The 26,388-nt window shown below is 38.2% G+C and overlaps 1 protein-coding gene across 2 annotated transcripts in view; it reads right to left on the reverse strand.

Annotated features, from left to right (window-relative positions):
- UBAC2 (UBA domain containing 2) overlaps positions 1–26,388 on the reverse strand; it is a 194,209-nt gene that overhangs the window by 67,353 nt on the left and 100,468 nt on the right. The window contains exons 5-6 of one of the 2 annotated variants that reach the window (XM_080659300.1): positions 9,450–9,573; positions 5,853–5,900 (exon numbers count right to left, since the gene is read on the reverse strand). In XM_080659300.1, coding sequence (XP_080515426.1) covers positions 5,853–5,900; positions 9,450–9,573 — 172 coding nt within the window. The remainder of the gene's footprint in view (positions 1–5,852; positions 5,901–9,449; positions 9,574–26,388) is intronic. The other variant, XM_080659301.1, reaches the window with a different exon arrangement.

Genomic DNA, 26,388 nt, shown 5'->3' on the forward strand with positions numbered 1-26,388 from the left:
TAAAAAAATACAAATTCAGGCCACATTCAAAGTCCTCTAAGTAATCTGGTATCAATCTATGTTTCTAATTTTATTTGGTAGGACAGATTTTTTTTCACACTAAGGTTGCTTAATCACAAGAAAATAAAAGTCTGGAATATTGTACAAAACAGGTACAAACACAGGAAACGGGCAGAATATAAAGGGATATATTGAAGGGGAGAAGCCTGGAGTCTGAGAAATATAGGCCTGTTTGTTAATTCACTCAAATAGCTTGAAAGAAAACTGAATGATAAGAAATATGTGAATTGTAAGAAAAGAAAATCTGCAGAAGCAGGCCCTTTCTGTTTTAATCATGCCAGAATCAGCTCAGACTTCAGCTTTTGAGAATTAGGGTACATCCCAGTGGTAATGACTCACTATTATGATTCATAAAAAATGGTAGAAAATGAAGAAGTGCAGACATATGGATGACCCAAAGTCTCACTGCAAAACCACAAACAGAACTTATTTATAAACTTCAATAAGTAAGAAATATTTTCTCAAAGGAAAAAAAGTATTAATGTGTAACAAGATTAGAGACAATGAAATATATAAAAGAGCACCTATATTTTTGAAGGTCTCTCACCAAAGACATTAAGAACAGTTAAACATCATGGTGAGAATATGAGGGAAGTAGGTGTATACTAACGTTTTTAAATTTCTTGCTTAAACTAAAATATTTCACTTGGCTGCTACAGCCAAGCTTTCCAATCACAATTTTGCAACGTTTCATGAAAACAGTAGTATTTTAAATATTAAATGTTGGTATTAAAAACCAGAATTGCCAATGAGTGCAACATAAAAACAATGTAACATAAAAACATGTTGTCAGTGATACATGTGAATAATCTCAAAGTAATCTTTAAGCAAAACTGAATGCCCTTACCCTTTCCTAAAGGAAAGGTAGCAGCTGGAATCTCTGCTGGAGTGACAGCTGTCCTAGGCAAACTAATTTATTACCGCCACTGGTAAGTTAACCACTATTTTCCCCTCTCAACCCAGGGACAAATTTTAGTTCTTTTTCCTTTCTGTGATACCATTGAAGACAGAGTGTTGGATCACACCTAGTAAAATATGACACTGATGCAATTTATCAACCTCCTTCTCTTTTAATCAGTGGGGCATTTTTTTTAATTTAATAAATCTTTATTGTTCAGATTATTGCAATTGTTCCTCTTTTTTCCCCCATAGCTCCCCTCCACCCAGTTCCCACCCCAACCTCTGCCCTTACCCTGTCCCCCACTGTCCTCATCCATAGGTGTACGATTTTTGTCCAGTCTCTTCCCGCACCCCCCACTCCCCTTTCCCCCCGAGAATTGTCAGTCCACTCCCTTTCTATGCCCCTGATTCTATTATATTCACCAGTTTATTCTGTTCATCAGATTTTTTTATTCACTTGATTTTTAGAGTCACTTGATAGATATGTATTTGTTGTTCATAATTTTTATCTTCACCTTTTTCTTCTTCTTCCTCTTCTTAAATAATACCTTTCAGCATTTCATATAATACTGGTTTGGTGGTGATGAACTCCTTTAGCTTTTTCTTATCTGTGAAGCTCTTTATCTGCCCTTCAATTCTGAATGATAGCTTTGCTGGGTAATCTTGGTTGTAGGTTCTTGCTGTTCATCACTTTGAATATTTCTTGCCAGTCCCTTCTGGCCTGCATAGTTTCTGTTGAGAAATCCGCTGACAGTCGTATCGGTGCTCCCTTGTAGGTAACTGTTTTTCTCTTGATGCTTTTAATATTCTTTGTCTTTTGCTCTTGGCATTTTAATTATGATGTGTCTTGGTGTGGTCCTCCTTGGATTCCTTTTGTTTGGGGTTCTCTGTGCTCCCTGGACTTGTAAGTCTATTTCTTTCACCAGGTGGGGGAAGTTTTCTGTCATTATTTCTTCAAATAGGTTTTAAGTATCTTGCTCTCTCTCTTCTTTTGGCACCCCCATAATTTGGATGTTGGTACGCTTGAAGTTGTCCCAGAGGCTCCTTACACTATCTTCATATTTTTGGATTCCTTTTCCTTTTTGCTTTTCCGGTTGAGAGTTTTTTGCTTCTTTGTATTTCAAATCTTTGACTTGATTCTTGGGATCCTCTAGTCTGCTGTTAGATCTCTGTATAATATTTTTTATTTCAGTTAGTGTATGCTTAATTTCTAGTTGGTCCTCTTTCATATCCTCGAGGGTCTCGCTAAATTTATGAGCCTTTTCTAGAAAATTCTTGAAAAACCTTATAACCGTGGTTTTGAACTCTATATCCAGTTGTTTGCTTTCCTCCATTTCTTTCATTTGTGATCTGTTTCTTTGTCTCCGCATTTTGGCTGCTTCCCTGAGTTGATAGAGAAGCTTTGTGTGCTAGGTGTCCTATAGTGCCCAGTGGCTCAGCCTCCTCAGTTACCTGAGGTGGACACTCTTGGTGCACCCCTTTGTGGGCTGTGTGCACAGTCTTGTTGTAGTTAAGCCTTGATTGTTGTTGGTATCACTGGGAGGAATTGACCTCCAGGCCAATTGGCTGTGAGGAGCAGCTGTATCTACACTGGGAGAACTTCTGTGCTGGAGACACCCTATGGGAGAAGACTTGCAAAAGCCTCTGTGCTCAGCTTGAATGGGGCATAGTCTCAGGGCGGAGCAGACAGCATTGGTTTCCCGTCAGCCCTGTCCTAATAGGCCCCCGTGTCTCAGTGTCCCGTGGTAATCGCTGCAAGCACCTCTGAGAGAAAGCCGCCCTTGAGTTCTGCCCACTACCAGATAGTCCAGTTTTTCCCCGAATGAGTCTGGGTCCCCAGAGTCTCACCCGGAACTGGAGTTCAGAGTTGTTGGGAGCTTTTGTCTCCCTCTCGCTTGAGAAAGCCAGCTGTGTACTCAGTTGCCTGCCCTCTCTGCGCACGTGCCTTGGTACCTCTGCCTTCCGCAGTTCCTCTGAGTCTCAGTGTGCTTTTCTCTTTCCTTCTAGTTGTAGAATTTCCACTCAGCCAGCCTTCCTGTGGTTCTGGATGATGTCTGTTTTGTCTTTTAGTTGTAGTTTTGAAATTGTTGTGTGAGGCAGCAGTTTAGTTGTTTACCTATGCTGCCATCTTGGTTTCTCTCTCAATCAGTGGGGCATTTTAAAGTTATATATTCAGAAACACTTATGATCATTTAGGAATAACTGACACAAGGTGCAAGAAAAACTAGCTTAACCCAAATAATCCACCAATAACTAAAGAAAATAAGCTAAATTCAAAGCTGGCAGCTTTCCAGAAAACATGAATAAAGTTTCTGGTTTCTATGACAGCAGATAACATATGACTTACGTTTTACACAAATGTTTTTTTGTTTTTTTTTTAAAAAAGCTCTTTCTCAAAAAAAAACCAACCCCACATAATAGCCAGATTGAAATAAAATTACTTCCTTAACACAGACAGTATGTTAAAAGAATTATTGGCTATAATGCTAAAAGGAGAAATTCCATCAACAGGTTTTCTAACATTCCCCCCAAACACTGAATACCATCTGTGCATTTCTTTTTAGTAGTAAGAATTTTATTTTATTTTTAGTATTTTATTTAGCATTAAAACCAAAAAAAGGGAAGTCACTTGATATACATGGGGAGAGGAGAAGTCACGTTGCACAACAGACATCTGGGACAAGCCGCAGCTTTGTGAATCTTAGACTTTGATCCTATAATCAGTGGTGTGTAAACCAAATATTCACAAATAATTTTAATATACTTTATAATTATCCTTATCTAAAGTATAGCATATTATATTAAATATTTCATAATAAAATGTGTTTTTATGAAAAAAAGTCAGAAATATTAAGTTCAAAACAAGCACTGATATTATGGTACATCATGAAGAAAAACTGGGTATGATTTTTTTCACTAATATTAATCACTTGAAATAAACATAGTGTCATCTGATTATGGTGGAATAATAATCAACAAGGCTGATATGAAGATTTATCAGGTTTGTGTTCATGGTGAGAGGTCAATGACACTGGCTGAATTAATTACTGTAAAAGTGAAAATTCATTTGGCTCAGAAGTGTTTATTAATAGTGGGATTATTTAAGTGCTAAATTTATCTGGAAATTATATTCCAAATACTGTGTAATTTTATATATTCTTCTGAAACAAGGGAATTTTATGTTAAAAATCTGTTAAACTTCTGATTAAAAAAAATTAAAACAGCACTTATTACCTGTTAAGCATGTGTACTGAAAAACCTGTGCCTTCACATGTGTATTTTAGATTTTAAAAAGATTAAAAGAGATGAAAAATGCAACTGCCAATTCTAGAGTATTGAATGTCACAAAATGAAACTATCTGAGGTGTCAGCAAACTCTTAATTTAAAACCAGGAGTCTGAAAACAGAATTAAAAAAAGACAATGAGATGTCTTAAAACTGAATCATATAATGGGTTATTAAAGAAGTATTTGGATAATGAGAGCAAATCAATCAATAATAAATTAACATGATGAAATAGTATACGATATGTTACTTCACAAATTCTTGAATGTTTTAGAAAAATATCCAAAACAGGAGTGAAACCATCACTGCTAAGAGAAACAAAATGTATCATGAACAAAATAGTAAATTCTCATGCTGTTTTAATGATGAAAGCAATGAGCTATCTATTTCCACAGGCTAGTTAAGTAGCTGTCAATCAAATTAGTAGTTCAAGTGGAATGACATTAGACTAGGGAGAGCCTGGCAATTGTGCCCATGGACTCATTCTGACACTAGGCTGTCTCCAAGTCACCACAAGTCTTAAGGATACCAGGTGGCTCAGATGGTTCAAAGACCTCACAGTGGAGTTCAGTGCTGTGGTGCTAAAGCAAATCAGGTATCTTATGGAGAGGGAAACAAAGTGACTTCAATACCTAGAATTTTGGCTGGAAGCTGTGGGGAATGAAGGATTAAGTTGTATATGAAAAGAATAAACACAAAGGAATAATACACAGCATAAAGGAGAGAAGTGAGTAGGCTTAAAGTAATGACACGTAGCCCAAAATACCATTCTCTGGGAAACCAGTTATAGTGATAACTCACTTAAAATGAAAATGTCTATAGTAGAATACATAGTTATTTCCAAAGGTCTCTTTGATGTTTATATATTACTATGAATCCATTTTGTAATTTTATTTGATGTTTCCAAGAAAGAAATTAAAACTATATTCCTATAGTTATAAACTTATAAACATAAATATAAATTTGAGAGTTCAAATTTAAGTCATGGATAAAAAGTAAAGTTGAATTTCATGTTCTAGATGTCTCTTTAAATACCTCATAAGTAGAGCTTAAGACAAATGCAGCATGGGGATGGATGAGGTGAAGACATTCTAGCACAAAGAATGAGGATACCACCCCAATCCTCAGGCTCATTCACTTCTCCCTCTCTGGCCGAACACCCCAATGAATCTGTTGTCAGTTCCAATCCACCTGACTTTCCACTTGGCCTTGTTTTTTTCCCTTGCATGACAAAGTCTCTTAACAAAACAAGAAGAATACCTCTTATTATTTTTAGTAAACCGAACTTCTTCATTTTCTTTTTCTGTCATTTCTTTCCTACTATGAGTTCAACTACTAATGTGATTTTAAAATAACACTGACAAGAAACTCAGTTAAAACTTGCATCAAAGTTACCTTGAAAACTAAGACAAACAGGCCTCCTTCACCTTAACTGTCCATGTAATCAGCCATTTTTTATCACTAAGGAAGTAGCATTGAGACAGAACCCAATATGGTTAAAAAATGTTGGAGATAACTGAATATGACCAATAATCTAAATATGACATTTTCCCTAAAGTTTCTTCAGAAAAAAAAAGGGAATAGTGAGGGGAGGGAATCACACTTACAAGTCCACTTATGGCTACAATCCAGATGTAGGAACCAGAGGTGAAAAGCTATAAAAGAAAAAAAAGGCAACTAAAAATTAAATTCAACTGCCAGTCACAGCATACTAATGTTTACATAATTAAAATCATAATCATTTATGTTAAGAATTACTTATACATCATAATATAAATAGAAAATTAATAAATATCAATTCCATTATTTAAAAGAAAATAATATATTAATTTTTCTCTTTTTTAACCGAGACCTCCACTTTTCATAGCTTAAAATGCATTGGTTGAACCTGACCCACTCCCATGCAAAGAAAAGTAAGTAAAATTCATGCATATTCTCATTTACAAATGTAGATTAGTTAAGTAAAATACCACATATAAAGGAATTATTAGAAATAACAATATAAAAAATAAGCAGTCACCATCCAATGCTTGATGTTAAATGACATGCAATATTAGGTCACATAATTTTCTCATTTTAATTTCTCATCACTGCTACTCTAAATTTAGATGGGAAGATCTCAAGTATATAGGTCCATGTTCAATGCTACTCAGTTGATATTCTCATTCCAGTTCCTCCAAGGAAGAGCAAACTAAGTAGTGATATCCAAGTTAATTAATGGCAAAAGTAACTAGAATTAAACCTCATGAAATCTCTCCCTTTGCTTTCTAAATCATTTACATCCAAGTGTTGTGCTCAGGGTTAAAAAAAAAAAAAAAAGTCATAAGACATCTCAAAGGATTCCTGCAAGAAAGTAATGACTTGTAACCTAGTGTTTGTTCACATTTAAATCTTTAGCTCAGGAATTTAAGTACTTCTGTTCAGACAGAAAAAGCAGGATACCCAGGTTCATTGCTGAGACTGTGCTGGATGGAAACCTCAAAGTTCTACACATTTATACCAAGATACACGGAAAAAAAAGATACATAGAAAGAAGACAGACACAAAGGTAAACAATGACAAAGCACAAGTCAAAGGCCGCTGACAAGCTTTGCGCTTGCTAGCTTAAGTAGAAATGAATGTTGGTTGCTACTTTAAATTTAACCCCTTGATCTAAAATTTAATCCTTTGATCTACCACGAATCATTTTTCAGTTTAAATGACTGATAATAACAAGGATGAGAATTATTTTATTTAAAAGAAAGTATTTTTCTCCTAAAAATATAAAGAATAATAAAATAGTTAACACTTTCATAGCAATTTTGTGCCAAGCTGTGATCTTAATGCTTTTCATACATTAAACTTACTGAATCCTCCTAATTACCCTGAGTGGTAAGTTCTATTATTAACTCTATATTACCCATGAGAAAACGGAGAGGTTAAGTAATTTGCTGAAAGTCAAAGAGCTGGTGGGTGGTGTAGCTGTGAATATATACCCCAGTGGTCTGGCTCAACACCCCTGTGCTTATGACGGCTCCATGCTACTATGGCTCATACACGAGAAAGATGAATGTATCATTAATTCTGTTAATAAAAAATTATTTTCTTTGGACTCTTAAACCCCTCATTTTATTGCTTTTTTAGTCCAACTGAGTCTCTATGTTTTGACAGTGTCTATGTTTTCTCACTCCTCAACTACAGGTTATCACAACTCACTTCATTTCATCCTCCCCAGTCCCTAGCATACGACATTACATGACTGCCTGCCAAGCCATGTGATACTTAAATAACACTTTACAAACATTTTTGTACTTCTGATAGTGATTAAAGTCATTCATTCATCAAATATCTGTGGCTTCAAGAAGCTATGGTGTGGAAGACAGAAAGGAACAGAAACATGTGCAAAGATTTAGAGGGGAGTGAGGGAGAGAGGAAATAAGAACTTTGAGAATAAGGGGTTGATACTCACTTCAAAGGAGGGGTGGGAGTTTATACTAGATAGACAAGAAGAACCCTGATACCATTCATGTTAAGGACTTCAGAATTAATAAAAAAGCCACTAAAGCATCTACATCTCTACTTTCTGATACCAACTTCTACCTCACCAAAACAAAACAAAACAAAACAAACAAAAAAACCACACAAAATAATCTCAGAACACCAAAATTGGTAGCTAGAGAGACATAAATTATTAATTAATAAGAACCAATGGACTTAGTTCTTATCTGTTCAGATTACCCTAAACACTCAATACTATTATCTCAATAATATTATCTCTAATCTTTCAAATGACCCGGTAAGATAGATATTATCCCCACTTTATATATAGGAAAATGGGGGCTCAGAAAAGGTGATAGACAAAGCAAATAATTATCAGAGCAAGTAATTAAACCAAGACTTTACACAATGCTCCATTGAACTTCTACTCCATAATTAATAAAACAATGTTTTTCCCTCTCAAAGATGGTCTATAACATTAGAGTTGGAAGGAACTATAGAGTCAACATGAGGCTCAGAAGACTTCTATGACTTGACCCAAGTCACAGGCTAGTGAGTGACACATTAGAACTAGAACTTGGGTTTCCTACCCCAGGTCCAGGGCTCTCTTCTACCACTGCTTTCTGCCTTCTGATGTAATATCGTAAAAAAGAAAATAAAACACACCCCAAAACATGCTACAGCAAATCCTAGTAACTGCAGAAATAAGCTACTAGGTTATATGAATATTAGGAAGGATAGGGAGACTGTAACCCAGTGCAGGTTGAGAGATGAGGAATAAACATATTTCATGAGAAACGGTTGTAAAAGTGATCAAAAGAACACCTACCCCAGATGAGCCACTGATAACACATGAGAGCAGACTAGAGGAAATGCTAAAGGTTAAAAGGGGAGGGAGGAGGGCATTTTCACAGAGACACTACTATCCAGTTTGATGTATGTGGGAAAAGGAATGTTATGAGTATTAACAGTGGATCAAAAGGCCAAGCTACACATGGTACCAGAGAAAATAGCATAATAAATGTTTTATATCAAAAGCTGTGAGTGCAAGAAAAGTGACAAGTACTAGTATTACAGGTAGAAAACTGAAAATCATAGGTATCAATGGGCCTGGAGCCCAGAAGAGAGTAATCAATATTTTGTGAATACTGATAATAATAGCCTTTTTCAATTTAAGTCAAATAATAAGTACCCTAATGGTCTTCATATCAAACCATTTAGCAGGTGGTGACATTGCTGTCATGCCTATGCGACATAGAAGTTGTAAAGTTGACAATGCTTATAGCAAAGCCCAAAGCTTGAGTTAGCAAAGCATAGCTGGTTTCTTCTTCGGAGCTTTATTTGTGACACCATATTCAATAAATTAATTTTGACAGTGATTTTCCACTTTCCATCTTTTGACGCTTCTCATTTGTTTCCACTTCATACTATGATTTTGAGAAAGTACTTATACGCAATTGTACAATTAAAATATTTTCCACTGATATGAATTACAGTGAAAGCTCTTATCAGATTCTAAAAGCTATGAGAGTATTCTAGTACCTTATATACCTTGATGTTCTCATTCTGTAACACTTCCTTTGAACATTTGATATAGATCATAAAGCCAAACTTATGGGAAAAAACATTGTTTTCAAGGAGATCAAATGAGAAAAAGACCAAAAAAAAAAAAAAAGAAAAAAAAAAGTCTGGTTAAAGAAATGTGAACATAAAAATGCATACTATACCTGCAGTCCCAATATATAAATCAATGTCTTGTTTGTGATGGACAACGGGCCCAGAATATGTGCCACTTGGACTCTCGGTATGGAGCAGTAAAATGGTACAAACAGAGCAAACACAGGTGCCAAGCTATGCAAACAAATAAAGAAAAATCACTATAGTATAACACTCCATTTAAAAATACCAATGGCTAATATGTATTTGATGTAACACTGCTTATAATTTTACTTCAGTATGAAAGCATGGTCTTAGATACACATACACAATTTGCCTTTTACATGGGCATCATATCTGAAATAATTTGCACTGTATATAACATTCTTTAAATTAATCCTTGTCAACTATCCCAAAACTATTGCAAAAAAGTGGTTTAGCATCTACTAATTAATTGTCAGGCATTGTGAGAAAATGTAAAGTTGGTGCTATGATTCTTCCCATGAATGACTTAAAATGTAACAAAAGAGACTAGAAAAACCAAAAGCAATACACATTATAAGCATCGTGGTTAAGTCCAAAAGCCTCACTTCAGACTTTGTCCATATATCACCATAGCACTTGACATCCCTTTCACTCCTGCCCCCTACCTTCCTCAAATTCCTTCCTCATTTTGTCTTAAACATTGTTTCTTGCTGGTCTCCCTATGTTTCTTCTACCACTGTTCTACCATCTTTAGGGTTCCCTTATAGTCTTTTCTTCTTGCTCCAGTCTTTCCTTGTATAATCGCAAGCCTCGATGGCTAGAATTAAGAAAATGAAGTGAGTCCCAGACTGTCTGCCTGTCCCCTCACCTGGGTTATGAAACTCAATTTGATACCCTCACCTGGACATATTAAAAAGTCACAAGCCACGAGACTTAAAAGTCTTCGCTCTAATCCATCTCTTAACATTATTAACGGTATTTTCTTCCCAATACACAACTCCGATCATGCCACACACCTATTTAAAACCCTTTCTTTCACAGACCCCCAGTATCCAAAGAGGAAAGTGAAATATTAGCATGAAATAGCAAAGCCCTCCAATTCCAGTGTTGTTTCCCACAACTGAATCCTCTCTGTTCCCCTAATCTGGCCCCTCCCTCTCATTCCCAGACCCCACAGATGCTCCCTGGGCACACTAGGCTCTTTTGACTATTCATTGACATAGTTATTCTTTTTTTTTTTTTTTAAATAAATCTTTATTGTTCAGATTATTACAGGTGTTCCTCTTTTTTCCCCCCTAGCTCCCCTCCACCTGATTCCCCACACCACCCCATGCCCTTACCCCCCCGCCACTATCTTCATCCATAGGTGTAAGCTTTTTGTCCAGTCTCTTCCCGCACCCCTCACACCCCCTCCCCCCTGAGAATTGTCAGTCCACTCACTTTCTATGTCCCTGATTCTATTATATTCACCAGTCCATTCTGTTCTTCAGATTTTTTATTCACTTGATTTTTAGATTCACTTGTTGGTAGGTATGTATTTGATGTCATTTTGTTGTTCATAATTTTTATCTTTACCTTTTTCTTCTTCTTCCTCTTCTTAAAGAACACCCTTCAGCATTTCATGTAATCCTGGTTTGGTGGTGATGAACTCCTTTAGCTTTTTCTTGTCTGTGAAGCTCTTTATCTGACCTTCAACTCTGAATGATAGCTTTGCTGGGTAGAGTAATCTTGGTTGTAGGTTCTTGCTGTTCATCACTTTGAATATTTCTTGCCACTCCCTTCTGGCCTGCATAGTTTCTGCCGAGAAATCAGCTGACAGTCGTATGGGTGCTCCCTTGTAGGTAACTAACCGTCTTTCTCTTGCTGCTTTCAAGATTCTCTCTTTGTCTTTTGCCCTTGGCATTTTAATTATGATGTGTCTTGGTGTGGTCCTCTTTGGATTCCTCTTGTATGGGGTTCTGTGTGCTTCCTGAACTTGTAAGTCTATTTCTTTCACCAGGTAGGGAAAGTTTTCTGTCATTATTTCTTCTAATAGGTTTTCAATATTTTGCTCTCTGTCTTCTTCTGGCACCCCAAAAATTCAGATGTTGGTACGCTTAAAGTTGTCCCAGAGGCTCCTTACACTATCTTCATATTTTTGGATTCTTTTTTCTTTTTGTTTTTCTGGTTGGGTGTTTTTTGTTTCCTCATATTTCAGATCTTTGGTTTGATTCTTGGGGTACGTTGATCTACAGTGGAGTTTCTGTATATTCTTTATTTCAGACAGTGTATGCTTAATTTCTGACTGGTCCTTTTCCGTTTTTTTGGCATTCTCATTAAAGTCCTTGAAGGTCTCACTAAGCTCCTCGGAGGTCTCATCAAGTTTCTCGGCGGTTTTTAGAAGATTCTTGAGTAACCTTATAAATGTGGTTCTGAACTCTATGTCGTCCATTAGTTTGCTTTCCTCCATTTCTCTCATTCGTGACATGTTTCTTTGTCTCCGCATTTTGCTGCTTCCCTGTGTTGATGGAGTGGCTTTGTGTGGTAGGTGACCTATAGGGGCCAGTAGCTCAGCCTCCCCAATCACCTGAGGTGGACGCCTTTGGTACACCCCTTTGTGGGCTGAGTGCAAAGTCTTGGTGTAGTTAAGCCTTGAATGCTGTTGGTACACTGGGAGGAATTGACCTCCAGGCCAATTGGTTGTGAGGACCCGCTGTGTCTATAATGGAAGAACTGCTGCGCTGGAGACACGCTTATGGTGCAGGACTTGTTTCAGTGGGGCTTTGGTGCTCACTGAGTCTGCCTCTTGAATGTATCACTTATGGATGTGAGGAGTTGAAATCTGGTGTCTCACACTGACCACTAGGTACACTGGCTTCTGGATCTCCAATGGGGTGCAGGTCAGCTACTGTCTGAGGCCACCCAGCAGGAGCTACAGCAAGAACTACAGTTTTCTCCTCTTTGCTTGGAGTTTGGAGGTTTTGGAGCTGTCTGACACAGGTTGCAAGTTTGCTAGGTTAAGCTGCGATAGGGCAGGCCATTCATATGCTAAAGCCGCTGCTTGGAGCTTGGGTGGGTTTGTAGATTGTGCAGGGCGGGGTCTCAGGGCGTGACTAGGCTAGGGCGTGGCAAACTGCGATGGCTGCCAGTAAGCCGGCTCTGCGTCTCCGCATCTCCGACCGTGTCCCCGAGCCCCACGCCCCAGCACAATAAACAATTGTTCCTTGCGTGCAGCCCTGCAAGCAAGCCTCCCTCACTTTCCAACCCCATGGCAGACAGTCCAGCTTCTCCCCGTAGGAGTTTGGGTACCCCGCGTCTCCCCAGAAACGAGTTCGGAGTAATCGGGAGCTTATCTCCCTTCGGGTTGAAAATAGCAGCGCTTTCAGTCACCCATCGCCAGCCCGATTCGCGCGTCTCCGTACCTCAGCTTTTCAGGCTTGTGCACCCCTCAATGCTGTTTGCTCTTTCCTTCTAGTTGTAGAACTTCCACTCAGCCAGCTTTCCCGTGGTTCTGGGTGATAGACTTCTGTCTTTTAGTTGTAGTTTTGAAATTGTTGTGCGAGGCAGCAGTTTAGGTGCTTACCTATGCCGCCATCTTGGTTTCCCATCGACATAGTTATTCTTTCAACCTAAATGTCCTTCTCACTTTCCTGTTGAGGACACTCAACTCTTTTCAGCGATTTCTCCAGTTCCTCTTGGTGGTGAGTAGCTCTCTTCTTTGCCCTCAAAGCTACCTCAGTTTCACTGTTTCAATGAATCACCTAGGCACTCTGAGGGAGGCAGTGGGCCAGGTATAGGAGCTCCTGTAAAAAGCAGTCACTGACCTCAAGGAATTAGCTCCAGGATCGCAAACTCACATTCTTACAAGGGGTAGGCAGACAACATGAGTGCGTTCGGACACACACTAGTACCCATTATTCATTAAACACCTGGCTTAATTACTCTGTCAATTTTTTATTTTCCCATTTTTTGGGGTGCGTGGCATCAGTATAAAGAACTTCCTTTACCATAAGAAAATAGTCTTCACTTCTACAAAGAAATGTCCTCACTACACTTTTTGTAGAAACACAGGACTCTCTTGGCCTCTTGTACATCATCTCATCATTGCTAGAGATCATGTTATTTAATAAAAATCATTCACTGTTCTCTCAATTCTAATATTAAAAATAAAACAAAAGCAAATATATAATGCAAATGTGACTAATGGCAGCAGCATCAACAGGCATCTACAACAACAAATGCTGGGAAAACCCCAAGCACTAAACACCCAAGTGCCAGACACTGGGTCAGGTCTGGAGACACAAAGATGCTTAAGATGCAGACTCTCGCAATCTTGTGAGAAGGACGACAGGGATAGGGCAGCAGAGGTATGTAGACAGCACAACGGATCAGTCATGAATGCCTCACTCATCTGGTCCTCCTTCTAGACTGAGCATACCCCATGGCAGGGAAGGAATGCATCCCTCGGTCCTCCTAGCATCTGGCACAGTGCTTGACAGAGCATAGGAACTCATTAAATTAGAGGCAATGAAATTATCCTTATTCTTGAATAGTTGTGTGATACAGACTTGAACTATATAGGGTTTTAAAAAACTACCATTAGATTATTCATTCTGTGAGAAAGCACCATGTTCTATTTAGTGTTGCATCCTCCCCTAGTGCCTAATATAGACCCTCATTATTTGTTTGATTAAAATAAATTAACAAAGCAATTTTAATAAGCAGAGATTTATTTAAACTGTCATTCTCAATTCTACACAAAAGAACTGTTTGGTCCCCCCCCAATTCCAATCATTTGAACCCAAACCCAGTTGACTAAGCAGCTATGCATTCTTTGCATTAAAAAGTATAAATTAGCCATTCCTCCAGTGATTCCCCACCCTTAAGTAAAAGCCAAAGTCAGGACTGCATCCCTCCTCAACCCTGATCTTCTACTACTTGGTCTCCCTACCACTCACTCTTGCTTATCCAGCCACATGGGACCAGGGTGCACCTCACTCAAGCAGGACTAGGAGTATGGTGCCCAGTGCGTGTACTTCCCTTTCCCCATAGCACCTATAACTGGCTACTCTGCTATGTGACTTGTTTCTCATCTGTCTCGTTGACTAGAATGGGCTCCACGAGGGCAGGGATTTCTGTCAATTTTTTTTCGCTGTTTTATCCCCATGATCTAGAACACTGCCTGGCACAAAGTAGTTGCTCAATAAATATTCGCTGAGTAAATGAATTTGCCTTTTGCTTAAAAAAAAAAAAAAAAAAGCCCCTTTCCTTGTTTTATTGTTCTTAATAGGATTAAAATACATGGTTTCATATATATGCTCAAAACATGACCTGTTGGTCTCTTGGCAATAATAAGAGAACTCTATTTTGGTTGCACTTGAGATATCTCACCACAGAACATGTTCTTTAAGTTACAGAAATTCTTCTGTTTACATCCAGCAATAAAGTGTAAATAGTGATGTTAGAATAAAAAATCTGAAGCAGAGTTCTTGTTTGAAGTTATATTTCAATGTAAACTAAAAAAATATGGATAGGAATTTTAATGACCACAGTTTATGTCTTATATACCAATAGAAGTTTTAAAATTCCTTAGAAGTTATTAATCATTGTGTAGTTTTCAATTATGACTAAATACCAGACCACATACACCCATAATACAGAAGCACACATTTCAGACCATGGTCATATAGGTTGTTTTGTAGAAATTTTCCATTGCTATTTCTATACACACAGACTTCACAAAATATCATGCTATTAGTCATTGGCCAGTTTTTCTTTTCCTTATTTTATGACAACATCTGTTCTTTATACTGTCAACAATGAATTCAATTTGACCTTTTTCACGTGAATAGCTAACTTCTGGAAGCCCTATCTGGCTTAAGCATGTGAGGCTAAAGTATAGAAAAGAGGAAAACAGGTTATAAAGAATCCATTCACTTTTCCACTAATATTTGTTATCTACTATATACTCACAACTATACTCAACAGAACAAACAAACAGTTCAGGTCACAAATGTCTACCTTTCCTCTTATACAGAAAAGGAAGTTTATGTATAAGAAAAAGTTGTACTTTTATAGTAACTTTCAACAACAATAAAAATAAGGTTTGTGAACTCATGAAATTATCTCACCCTGAAACTCAACAGCAGCTTGCAGGACAATTACTCTATCACCTCTTCTTTATATACTTGACTATTCTAATACCAAAAAAGATGTAGATCCAGTTTTCTAGGTACATTTACCTTACCTAGGTGAGTTATTCATTGTATAACAATGTTTTACTTAATAAAAATGATTTCAAAAATTAAAAACCAACACATCCCACCAGAATGGCCTTTCAACAAATTAAAAAACTTCAAAGTTTAAAGGAACTATTATTTTATCATATTTATCCATCAAATCATAAAATCTCTTCTTTCCCCTCATTGGATCTTTTTGAACTGGGAATTATCTTGTTGACCATTTTTAGTTCAATGATTTTTATTTTATAGGCTGTGGGGCGGAGGCCCAAAGAAATGTTCTGTTTGACAAGGTTTCTCCACAGTTCTCAGCATTTTAGAGCTAGGAAGAACCTAATAAGCTTCTAAATTGAATAATACCTCTGAGAGGCTATTTTGACAGATTCTTAAAATGAAAGGGCCTCTGAGGTCACAGAGCCACAAATTCCTATCAAATGATTCAATACTCTCTCCAGAATCTTTCAAAATAGTCATCCAGATTATGCAAGCATCTACTAGTAAATAAGAAACAGCCTACTCCATGTTTTTATGATTCTAACTTTTGGGAACTAAACTCATATTTTGATTTGAAAATTGTCTCCAGTAGTTTCTTTTTATTGGCTTTCCTTCTCTGGAGTTAGGAAGACTGACATATGCAACCTAAACCCTTTTCTACAAGACATCTTCCAAATGCATGATAACAGCTATCACATCCCTGCTAAGCCTAAACACTCTCAGTCTATTCAATCATTTCTCCTAAGACCTAGGATCCAGACCCCTCAGATCCCAGGCACGCTCTAAGTCATCTGTGCCCTTTGTAAAATGCGGCACCCAGAGCTGACTGGGAATGGCCAGATTGGTCCTGGATAAGTGTAAATATCACCTCTTTTGTTTTGAGCACTATATTTTACTTAATTTAGCTTACAGATAGATAGCCATGTTATACTGTTGATTTAAACAGTCACCTAAAACTAAGGTGAACAGCATAGATCTCCTTTACCCTGTTCACAAGAGGCTCAATTTTAGCTGCAAAACGCCCCCTTCAACTTTTCCCTTGTCATTCCTGTGTCCATGCAGCCAAGTTAGCCTCCTGCCTAAAAACATTAACTAATCTCTGTATATATGCAAAAGAGCATCTTTCTCCCACTCACCACAAAACTTGTTTCTATCTCATAAGCTATTGAGCAAGTTTCCAGGTAGACAAAACTGTCAAAGTTGACATTCTTTTCCCCTTAAAACATTTAAAAACTCATACTTTTACACAGACTATAGATATAACATCACCAGTAACTATGATTCATTGATTTTCCTGATTAAGGTCGACTGCTTCAGTCTCTTTCACATAATTTTTTAAATACTTACATCTTTATAGAAAAATTTATAAAGTTCCATAGATATCAGCAATTCATAAATTCCAAGGGGTTTTTGGATAACTATTCAAAAAAAAATCACTAACAGAAAAATTTCACTTCCCATTTTTTAAAAAAAGTGTACACGCACGCACACATGAGGCTAAATTACTATGCTCAGTCACAGGATGACAGAAAAAGTCACCACCATAAAAGGATGTCTGCATAATCTCTCTTAGAACAACATGCCAAGGTTAACCTACTTCAGTTTGGTCAAAGCCTGACTGCGACTACACAGGGGCCCGAAAAAGTAACCGAGAGGTAAGTGCTACATAATCTTTTGCAACAAAATCTTTTGAGTTAAGAAAAACTTTGAAAGCCTACTTACGGTACAGTTAAAGGGAAAGAATCTATTCAATAACAAGCTATAAACATTTCTAACAAAAATGATGTTATTAATATAGCTTAAACTCTCTAGTGACTGGCAGTTCTGATCAGCTATCATTAAGCTAGGTGAAAGCAATGGATTGTGCCAGAAACATCTTTGCCAAAAAATAGGCTTACTTTGCATTTCTGTGTGAACTCACAATTACAAAAGAACAGTATCAAGTAAATATTGGCAAATAATGCCAAAACTTCAGGATGCTTTAATACGAAGGGAAAGGAGCAAATCTATTTTAAGATAAGATATCCCTACACTTAAATGTATTGTATATATATAAGTTATTCAGCACAATTTAAAAGAAAAGAGTTGTAACATTTTACTATTTGGCTATATATCTACATACAAAAAGTCTTTTTTATATACTTCTATTATTTCTTTTGATACAAACTGATGTTTTTGGTTTATAAAAACATTTTACCAATTTACCCTCTGATCAGTGGCAGTCTGGGCTTCACTGTTTCAACTCTAAATATAAACCATTAATCTGATAAGTAAAAAAAAAAAAAAAGAAGAATATCTGTTATTTGCTTTATATTCATTTAATGATCAGTAAGGCTAACCATGCCTCCATATTTTTTTCTAAAACTTGTATGTGCTTAAAAAAAAAATCACAAAACAATGAATTATATGCAGTGTTTTGCCAATCTTTATGCCCAGGTTTGGAATGAAGGTAACAGGAACTTCTGACAAAATATAAACTGTGAGGAAACTTCCTCCAAAAAAGGGTGTGGTTTTGAGTTTTCTTGGGGTGTCACTTTAAGCATAATATAGTGCAGTGGTTACGAGCCCAGCTCTGGAGTCAGGCTCAAACCTGAGCTGTGTGGCCTTGGGCAAGCCATCTGACATCTCCGGCACCAGTTGCTTCTTCTGTAAAATGTGGAGTAATACCACCGCCAAGTCCTTATAACACTGGCTCTCATACTAACTGCTAGGAAACTGCCTGCTATCACTATTCTTCCTCCTTCTGCCCATTCAACTGCTAAAGGATGACTCCAACAGGCAAAGTTTCCTTGCCCTATCACTTCTGTGAGAAGGATTTTTTGAACTTATTTTCAGGTCTTTATGGAATATTTTACACACAGACTGAGTCTATGTATAGTTATAAATCTAACTGCTACTGTCTGGACTCTGCATTTACTAGTATTATTTCAGTGCATGTTTTCTCTCTGGGGTTTAATTGTCCTTTTGAACACAACACTGCAGAGAGCACACCACTCTGCAAAGCATCCTCACACACATGCTCACCTAACAAGTGGTGGTGGTGGTAGTGGTGGTAATTTCTTTATAAATTACTTTTCAACTGGCTTCTGAGAACTTTTCAGTAATAACGTGAGCAGTCATTTAATGGAATAAATATTAACTCAGGTCACTATATGACTTTCACTCAGTTATGTATTCCATAAGCATTTATGATATCTATTATAGGACACTTCTGAAACACGCTATGGGATGAAAGTGTTGTATAAGATAAAGCCATCCTCCTTAAGAAGTTTACATTTTAAAAAAGAGCTGAGCACCCAGTAAATAAGTGTACAAACCATGCTGTTCTCCCTGCTACAGTTAAGGGCCTGCTGGAGCTGTAACAGGCCCTAGGGTGTGATATGTGCTGAGGATGTGTAGTACCCCCGGTCTGTTCAGTTTCTTAGCCTCCCAAGAAGTCTGCAAAATATAGGCTTCAGCACAAGACGAGATAACGCATGTGAAAATCCTGTGAACACTGTAGAGCTAACAAAGACCCTTGTTGTGTCTTAAATGCCCAAAGAGAAGAATAAAAACATTTTGCCAAATATTTGCAAATACTTTAAAAGTACTATAAAAATAAATTAATAACATAAAAGCTATCTTGGGTAGCCACCATTTTCTTTCAACAGAAATTTCAGTCCAAATGGCTTCATAGAAATATTGTTAAAAATAGTAAAATCTAAAATCATTTCTAAAACCTTTGCTTACTTTAAAATATGCTACAAATTAGTGAATTCCTTTATTTAAGTCAACTTATTTCCCTCCCCCGCCCTTTCTTGTCTCCCTAGCCCTCCTCTTCTCTCTTGCGTTAAAGTTTTGAGATGTCTTTCTAGTTTACTTGATTTCTACCAATAACATTAGATCATCCTGGAAATAGGAGCCAGGAAGAAAATGCATGACACTGAGTGTGATTACTGCAGCCAAACTGCCTGGATTGATTCTGACACTTAACTCTATCTTCACAGAAGTGCACTGTTTCATCCATTCAAACTGATCTGAGAAAGTTTTGTGAGGATTTATGTGAATATATGTAGAGTGCCCAGGGCAGTGCCTGCAGTAGTCTGTGCTTAGTAATACTGGTTATTGTTATTAGTAAAGAGCTTACGTTAATCTAAAGAACCCTTGACTGAGGATCAAGAAAGCTGGGTTTTGCTATTCTTCTTTTTATTTTTTTTAAATATTTTTTTTATTGATTTCAGAGAGGAAGGAAGATGGAGAGAGAGCTAGAAACATCAATAATGAGAGAATCGTTGACCAGCTGTCTCCTGCACACCCCCTACTGGGGATCGAGCCCGCAATGCAGGCATGTGCCCTTGACCAGAATCGAACCCGGGACCCTTTAGTCCACAGGCCAACGCTCTATCTACTGAGCCAAACCAGCTAGGGCGCTATTCTTCTTTTTAAAAAATTGATTTTAGAGAGAGGAAGGAGAGGGAGAGAGAGAAACATCGATGTGAGAGAGAAACATCAATTAGTTGCCCTCCTCATGAGCCCTGACCAGGGATGGAACCCTCAACTTGGGTATGTGCCCTGACCCTTCAGTGCATGGGACGGCGCTCCAACCAACCGAGCTGCACCAGCCAGGGCTAACGGGTATTTACTGAGCATCAATTATGGGTCAGCTAGAGAGACACAAAATTAACAATATGGTCTCTACTCATAGGACTTCACTGACCAGTGGGAAACAGAAAAAAAGAACCCAAACAACGTATGGTATTGCAGAACTAGTAAGGATACCTGACTCTGCCTTTCTGCGGGTGCTGGGAGTGAGCAGGAGAGAATAAAATCAGAAAAGCTTCCAGGAGCAGCTGATTTTGAAGTAAGTCTTGAAGGAGAGCAGGAAGTAAGATTACATGACAGAGGAGAGGCGGCACCAAGACAGAAGGAAGAATGTCAGAAAGGCACAGAGTTGTGCGAGAACACAGGGCATCAAGGAATTTAGTGTGGCTGGAGCCAGGGCATCATAAGAGGGACGATGGCCAGAGACCCAGTGGGAGAGGGAAGTGGAGCCCAATCATGAAGGAAAGTGTGTCACAACAGAAAGCTTTCCGTCCGCCACCTGAAGCACATTGTGGGAACTGCTGCAGTGGCTGCAAACAGCAGTGAGGGCTGCCTGAAGGCCAGCAGAGGTGGTGCGAGTAGTACACACAGGCAGACGACAGACATAACCATAGGTGCAGAGGAGGGTCAGGAGGCTGCAGGCACAGGAAATGCTGGCTGATTGGAGACAGTGGGTGAGCGAGGACACAAGAGTCCTGGCCACCTCCATGTCCCTGACTTGGCGCCTGTACTGAGGGACATCTAATTCTGTTTGTCCATAAAATAAGAATATTTAATGTTTCTAACAAAACCCAAAACTTGAAACTCCCTAGAACTTTAAGGAGAAAAGGTACATATTATTTCTAGAAACATTTTGGACTTAGAGGATAAAGATTATACAGACTCAGACCTTCACTATAAAGAGCCGTTTTATATCACACAGCTAGTTATCCTGCATACAGGTCAAATCATGCCTCATGGAAACAGTATTTGTCTTCCTTACACTGAAATGATTATGGTGGGATTCTTGTTTCTTACAGTTCCTAAATGTTATGTCATAGAATCCGAGTCCTTAGGATTACTACCTCCTTTATCTTCAACTTTGACAATTTTCATAGCAGCCTAGTCAGTACTAAAGTTACCGAAAGCCACACAAGGAATAAATAATCAGTGAAAGGTGAAAGAAAAATAGCTGGAACATGTAAAACCCTCGATGTGCAAGTGGGTGTTTAACCAAATAATTTAAATGTCAGGTACCTTTCACTGTCCCATCAATTCCAATGTGAATGTTTACAGAAGCTGGAATTGGTCTTCACTGAGTGTCCACTGAGCTCAGGACACTATAGAGCAGTGGTTCTCAACCTTTCTAATGCCGTGACCCTTTAATACAGTTCCTCATGTTGTGGTGACCCCCAACCATAAAATTATTTTCGTTGCTACTTCATAACTATAATTTCGCTACTGTTATGAATCGCAATGTAAATATCTGTGTTTTCCGATGGTCTTAGGCGACCCTGAACTGCAGGCTGGCAACCACTGGCCTTGAAACAGTTCTCTGTGAATCGTCCTGTAGATGGGCCTCTGCAGACCCCAGAACCAGACCATGCTGTGGTGGCAGTTGGGTCACATTTCCACAAGCCAGAAAAATTGAGCTCGAGGGAGGCAGGGCAGTGAGGTCCCTTCAGACACACTGACCAGGGACAACTCTCGACTACAAACACTCGGGCATGTGTGAGGTTCCTTTCTAAGAAAGGACAGGCAGCTGCCAGTGGGTCACCTTTCTGAACAATATTCCCTATATCCTTCCAAAAAAAATGCATCTAGGACACAGTCTTAGCTATTAATGCAGGACTCAAAGCTGGTTAGAAAAAAAAAAAATCACCTACTAGTGTAGAAAGGTTTATTTTACTAGGTTAACTGGGCTGTGTACTATTAAAGCAGTTGAGTAGCAGTGCTATGAATGTCAGTCCAACTTTGCCAAAGAAGTGAGTGCTAAGAGGCAGTGCTTGTGCTGGTCACAGCCTATCTGTGCCTTGGGTTTCTTCCCCACAATCAGGAGTTAATATTTCCCACCTGTCTATTTCAGTTAGTCAACTAAAAAAAAAGGTGAAAAAAAATCATTGGTTCAGTGCTAGACCCCAGTATGTGTGACACTGGACTAAATGCCAACATCCTGTTGGCTCAGCTTCAAGAACAAGGAGGCTTTGTCAAGTAATTGGCAAATACGTAGAAAACTAGGAAAAGAAGAAGCAGTGATTTCTTTCTTCTATGACTTATGTGTGTCTTCAAGGGCACTAGACAGGGCCTCAGCCTGCTGTCCTGTTACATCTGTGCTGGCCTATTTCCTCAGTAGACAGAATCCATCTTATTCCAATAACTCTGAGCCTGTGTCGGCCCCCTCCTTTTCTAGGGATCTGATTGTTCCTCACTCTAGAATATTTCCCTCAATCTTATCTCTAAAATAGCCAAAGGACAGTTTATCAACAGAAATTAGAGAAAGAGCTGGACCAAACACTCATTCTTTAACAATATTCAAATATAATTCATATATATATATGTATATATATCCACATTTCTGTGGCTCTCATGGTTGTTTTCGCAAGTGTGCTCCTGAACTTCCTCTTTGGTGCATGCCACTGTGGACAATTTGAGTCAGATCATCTCGATGTGTAAACATTCTTGAGCAGACTTCACCTTATAGAAAAATCACCTCCTATTTATTATCATTTCAGCATGACTTCACCCATTCAATTCATTGCTGAGGCCTGAATATAAACAAAATCACCGGAAGATTAACCCCTTTTCATTTAAGGTGTATGATTACTAAGAGAATAAATACTGGGGGCAATGGTGACTTTTCAGGACTCTTAAAGCAAAAATTAAAGCTGGTAGTCTAGCACTTACGAAATCTTTGAATATAGTGAAGTTTTATTCTGTTTCTGCCACAAATAAAAGCTAAGGAAATAATTGCCAAGCAATTACTGGGATTGGGATTGCAGAAAGCTTCTATGTGTGCCCTGAGAAAAATCACAAAAAGGCTCCAAGTTGGTGTCTAGGGTAAATATTTCCAGAGTACAGGTTACATTAGAGCTTAGACAATTTTCTTAACTATTAATGAATGAGTTGGGGGGAGAGGGCTTTTATTTTTTCCTTTCTGTGGCTAAAAAAACTTGCCAGTTCATGTCAACATGTCCGGTTATGCAAAAATGAGATGATAGTGTCTTAAGAAATATTAGCTACTCTATTAGTAATGAACTCAACTCTAGAGAAAAACATACATAGGCAACTTCCAAAAACATAAGTAAAAATACTTTGGAGGATGTTTCCCTGTGGAATAACTTGTTTTATGCATGTTTGGATAGCAGTAAGTGAAAGGATTAATAATGTATTACAGAGACAATCCTGAGATGGTTTCCTTTGCTTATTAACAAAAGGGGCATAGATTGTTGCCAGAGTACCTGCCAGGTACTTTAATTTTAGGAGAAAAAGGTATTCCTCTGGTGGAACCTGAATTAAGGACCCACATTTCATGCAGTCCAGTTACTATCAGTGCCTTCAGGGTAAAGATTGCAGTCCTTGTTTATGTCCCTCGGGGTGGGCATTAAGGATAGCTTAGGGACCACGCATATGTTCTCACTAGAAAGCATTATGAGGAAATTATAATTCTTAAAGTATTCTAAGGAAAAAATACCCAGAACAAACACTTCTTTGTGCTTTTCTCTATGCCATAAAATGACAAGCAATAGTATTTTTAAGTACAACTTGGTATATCTACCCTAAATAACATGTCAGAAGCTATTGCCTAATAATTATAAAAATGTGAAATACTTAAAATATATTCTAAAGTAAATAAATTGGAGAAAGGAAGTTAGTTAATTAGTTATGAATAAAAGAGGAATGGCTAAAAGGAGGATTTGCAATCCGAAGGCTGGTAAAGGAGCACTGTAATGAAAAAGGCAAGCAGAACCCTGGTGTGTGTGAGAAGAAACCACAGCAGAGAATACTGAGATAACACCTCACACAGATAATAGCACATTCCGAATATCATACATTCATCTTTCAGTTTTAGGCCCTCGGGTATTAAAAGATTTCATATCTGTATTTCCAGGACCTCGCATCTAAAGGCACTAAAAACAATTATTGATGAATAAAAAAATGGAGTAAGTCAAGGTTCAGGAAAGTAATCCTGAATTCTAAGATGATTAAAGAAAAGTATAAAATAATGTCTCTGAGGGAAGATGATAATAAATTTGGAATGACTGATATAAGAATAGGATAACAATAGTCAAATACATGAAAGGATTTTTCTGTCAATTTGGAAAAGATAAAATTAACTAAAACTATAGCATTAATAATATAGATAGATGTAAGCAAGAAATAAAGTAGTATACTAGAATTGTTGACTAATGAAATCAACCTTTAACAGGTTACTAAATATCCAAATAAATGTATTTCAAAACAGCCTACATTCTTCTTTACCTAAGAGCATTTCTGAAGCATGACATTTACATGACCACACTATGCAAGGCCTTTCTTTGATTGACATAGGACTAGGGTGGGTAGCACAAGGCCCCTCAATGGTCTTCCATCACAGTTCTATAATGTGGTGTCCACAGGTCTGGCTTCCCATTTGGAAAGGCACCTCACATGGAAGTGGGAGCCCTGTTGTCCTGAGGAAGAATCATTCCCCTACTCAGGAGAAGCTGGGCCACGTGGTGCCCAGACTTAATTTACAGGTAAAGATAGCCTGAAAGCCGAGGACACTTTGAAGGCACAAACTCTCAGCATTTCCAGGGCAGGATGAATTAGCTGACCCTGCCAAGGATGAGAAAGAGTAGGAGACTTGAAGCCAAGTCATCAGACAGAAGGATCCAGAATGACCTTAAACCTCTCTGGCACTCAGTTTCCTCACATGGAAAGTAGGTAGGTGATAGCAACACTCAGCTTGCAGGATTGTTAAGAGGGTTCTTCAAGACATGACTTAAAGGTAGGCACCTAATAAAACTAATGCATAAAGCTGACTAAAGAGCATTAAAGGGCTAACTTTGAAAAGCATGTCAGAGGACAAGGTTTTCACAAAAAGAGCTGAATTAAAATGTTTTTCCCTCAGATTAAAAAAATATATTTACCTATTTACTTATTTCACAGTCAAGTCGTATTCAATGTTAAAATTTTAGACTACATTAAAAAAACTTAAAAATTACTTGTACAAAATTATATTTGACACATATATCCATGCGTGTGTGTGTGTGTGTGTGTGTGTGTACAGTTGATTTTGTGTGTGTGTGTGAGTGTGTACAGTTGATTTTCCTCCCCCCAAAGGGGTATGTTATGCAATTTGTTTCCTACTTAACATTATTCTCTGTCAAGAAATAGGCATGTACATTGCCATTTTCAATGGCTGCATATTATTCCACTATATGGCTATACCATAAAATGTTTAACCAATCCCCTAACGATGGACATTGATTGCAGATTCTCACCTTTATAATTAACATGGTGTTAAACATACTTTGACTTAAAATGTTATGAAATCCCTGTCATGTCTAGCTCTACTGGATGCTATATTTAATTCAGTATAGAGGATGAACACGCATTTACAACTCGACAAGGAATAGCACAGTCTTCTTTGATTCTTACATTAGTGGTAACTTTCCTAATCCTCCTAAGGTAATATGCAAATTGACCCTCATGCGCTCGCACAAGATGACCACCCCCATGTGGTCAAAGATGGCTGTCCCCATGTGGTCAAATATGGCCACCACAAGATGGCTGGCAGGGGAGGGCAGTTGGGGGCGATTGGGCTGGCAGGGGAGCAGTTAGGCGTCGATCAGGCTGGCAGGGGAGTGGTTAGGGGTGATCAGGCTGGCAGGCAGGCAGGCAAGTAGTTGGGAGCCAGCAGTCCTGGATTGTGACAGGGATGTCCGACTGCCGGTTTAGGCCTGATCCCACAAACCGGCAGTCAGACATCCCCCAAGGAGCCCCAGATTGGAGAGGGTGCAGGCTGGGCTGAGGGACAACCTCCCCTCCCCACCAGTGCATGAATTTCGTGCACGGAGCCTCTAGTCTCTATAATAATAATCACATGGAGAATGATCAGACTCCCAATGTATTTTTCCCCCATTATGTATTTTAAAAAGCAGTTCCCATGAATGTGCTTGGAAATATTTCTCAAAATAACATGCATCTGTTGAGATTTTCAGAAAGCGATTTTTTTTTTTTTTCATAGAAAGTAGAAAGATAAAAGAAGCTC

The sequence above is a fragment of the Plecotus auritus genome (genome assembly GCF_963455305.1).
Source record: "Plecotus auritus genome assembly, chromosome: 3".
Taxonomy (NCBI): Eukaryota; Metazoa; Chordata; class Mammalia; order Chiroptera; family Vespertilionidae; genus Plecotus; species Plecotus auritus.